The sequence below is a fragment of the Octopus bimaculoides genome, chromosome 18 (genome assembly GCF_001194135.2).
Source record: "Octopus bimaculoides isolate UCB-OBI-ISO-001 chromosome 18, ASM119413v2, whole genome shotgun sequence".
In the NCBI taxonomy this organism is placed as follows: Eukaryota; Metazoa; Mollusca; class Cephalopoda; order Octopoda; family Octopodidae; genus Octopus; species Octopus bimaculoides.
Window position 1 is genome coordinate 49,799,610 of NC_068998.1, and position 3,117 is coordinate 49,802,726.

At 32.3% G+C, this 3,117-nt stretch overlaps 1 protein-coding gene across 2 annotated transcripts in view; it reads left to right on the top strand.

Moving 5' to 3' along the window:
• LOC128249749 (uncharacterized) overlaps positions 1 to 2,854 on the top strand; it is a 7,055-nt gene extending 4,201 nt beyond the window's left edge. For both annotated transcript variants that reach the window (XR_008265842.1, XM_052974188.1), the window contains exons 3-5: positions 416 to 503; positions 1,058 to 1,090; positions 2,766 to 2,854. Coding sequence is in view for 1 of the 2 variants with exons in the window: in XM_052974188.1 (XP_052830148.1) it covers positions 416 to 503; positions 1,058 to 1,090; positions 2,766 to 2,825 (181 nt within the window). In the remaining variant the exon portion in view is untranslated. The remainder of the gene's footprint in view (positions 1 to 415; positions 504 to 1,057; positions 1,091 to 2,765) is intronic.
• Positions 2,855 to 3,117: the final 263 nt, after the last annotated feature.

Below are 3,117 nucleotides of genomic sequence, written 5' to 3' on the forward strand. Positions count from 1 at the left end.
TATACAGGTATGTATTTAAACGAGGTGTGATGAAACTTTCTCCCCTTTAAGGGTATCGCGAAATCCCTGGATAGTGGCCCGACCTTCTGAATTATTTTACAAGGCTTAGAAAACCTGAAGAGCTGTTGCAATATCTGTAAATCTCAGAAGGGATTATGTTGAATAATTTCTTAGTTAAATAATCCTCTTGTATTTTCTTTTACCCTGACTTAGGTACTATGCAGCACCTCGTCGCTTGTGTATATGTGTGTGTGTGTGTGCACGTGTGGGTGTGTGTGTGAATGTTTATGTTTGTGTGTGTTTGTGTATGTGTTGTTAGCGTATGTTTGTGAGTTGTTCGTCTCTATGTCATAAAAGTTCAGAAAAATTTCCGTATTCAAGCTTTAAACTATTCTTTTTAATTTCTGTCTCCTAGTAAATACCGGAAGCATTTTGAGTGTTTCGTTGAAATATCGCATTATTGTACGGAATATTACGGTTTCGTGTATGAGCGCGCCTGTCCGGTAGGGATTTTCTATTTCATTGGTCTCATTTATTAAATTAGATTTGAATAGTTCACAATATTCTATACACTAATAATAATAATAATGATGATGATGATGATGATGATGATGATAATAATAATAATAATAATAATAATAATAATAATAATAATAATAATAATAATAATAATAATAATAGTAGTAACATTTCCAACAATCATTATTTTCATTGTTGTTAAGGTAGTAAGTTTGCAGAACTGTAATCACGTCCGACAGAATGCTTAACAGCATTTCGCCCATTCTTTTAGTTTCTGACTTCAAATTGCGCCAAGGTTGAATTTGCGTTTCATCCTTTTCGCTGTCGATAAATTGTGTACCAGCCAAGCACTGGGGTTGACATAATCGATTTACACAATTGTTGATCCCGAGCGAAAGTTTCAAACTATAATAATAATAATAATAATAATAATAATAATAATAATAATAATAATAATATAAAGATTTAAAACAAAATTGCATATTTTAAATTTGATTTGCACTTCTTTCATCTAAATACATTAACTTATTTTCAATAGGAAGAAAACCATGGCTGTAACAACCGAGCTAAGGTACGTACTACCTTTTTGCAAATATTTCGCCATCACTGCATTTTAATGCCAGATAAGCACATGATTTCTACGATATTAGCATCATACCCTTTTCAAATCAATCAGATGGTTTGCTAATGCAAACGCTATAACGCTATACTAACACGAAAATAATTAAGACAAACCATCTTGTTAATCATTTATAGCAATAGATATATGATATGTATGTTGCCTTAGGTTAATTTAGTGATGCCATCATTAACATATTCGCTATTAAAGAAATCATTTAATACTCTACCAAGGAGTTCTACTAGTGCTATTAGCGCGGCAATATAATGCAGAAAGACCATGCTCATTAAACGTAATAGAATACATAGGCAATATTTTATACCATTACAAGCTACTGAAATGTGTATACAACTCTGTTATAATGATATATTTCAATAAACATAGTATATTAGAGTATTAAACGTCTTTGTACGCCAATTATACGATTGTATAAATTGCAATATTGCGATGCCACTCACATAACAACTCATTTACAAATGCTATCAACTGTGGTATCACAGTTATATCAACTCTGGCAGCCTTGTGAAGGGGAAATAGAAGCAATTTTGTGAAATACTTGCTAATTTTCCTTGAATTCTGCGTAACAATTTTCCTCCTGACCTTAGAATTTACATGACTTGTCACATCTCAATTTCACATTTCACAGAAATTCATGTTCAAATTTGAGTAATAGTGTGTGTATATCAAATTCTCATAATAGTACAATGGTATTCTGGTTATACATACTTGTAAATAGAGTTATTTCTATAATTTCAGAAGGGTATCTACTCTGTAAATGTATGCAATATATTTAGCTCCAATATATGTGATAATATACATCATTTAAGGCTACAAGAAGGGAAATGTATTAGTTCAAAGGCAATGGATTTATTAAGTTTCTATAAGGCGGTAAATACTCTTGAAATTACTTATGGACAACTGAACAGCGACACACTGTAGGACAAAAGTATTTCTCTAATTCGAACGTTCATGTGTTCATTATGCCTTCAGCATCTCACGTTCCTTTATGTACCAACTGGTATATTGACACCCAAGTAAGCTCATTTGCTCTGCATCACAATTAGTCACCACATGAGGTATATCTGCCTCTCACCCGTTGTCAACTAGAAACTGTCAGTTGATAGTTTGATATTTCTTAGTTTTGAGTAACCACGTTTAGAAAAAAATCCGTATATTAGAAATCACTGCATGTATTAAGTTTGATTAAGCAATTGACTTTCTTCTTGGTTTAATATCTTGTTCTGTGCTAATTAATCATGATATAACCGGTAAGTCGTTGAGGTCTTCATTGTTTGTAAGACTGTTCTCTTAAAAATGTATGCTACTGTGATTCAAAATGATACAAGACTACTTCAACACTCAGTAAAGGTTGCATTTTCGTGAAGTGAAGAAATTTGGTTAAGTCCGCATATATTGCGCGCGGTATTTGGTAGAATAAGTTTTTTATATCGTACGTAGAATCAGCAGACCTAAGATGTTTCAAAGTCCCGATGTCTTCTCATAGAAACAAACAATCCACCCCAATGTAATGGATAATAAATAATATATATTGTAAAATAATAAATATGCATTTTAATCTCATGGACAATACACCTTTTAAATGAATATGTTCTTATTCTCTTCACAGACCGGACTCCTGACAGTATTAATTACTACATATCTATTGTTATTAGCAAAAATTATATGAATAAATTTTGAGATGTGATTAATAACGGCATTCGGTGTTGTTCTTATTGTTATTGAACTACTGCCTCAATGTTAGCAACCGTTGTTATGTCATTGCTGAGCTAATATTTGCTTGCAGTTTTCAAACAGGGTCAACGATTTCATGGCCGTTGTGTTGGTAAATCGATTAGATTAACCCCAGGGTTAAAGAAAGAAACATGCAAACAAAGAATGAAAGATTACGAGAGAAAGACCGAAGAATACTACAGGAAGACAGAAAGGAAGAAAGAAAGAAAGAAAGTAGGAACGAAAGA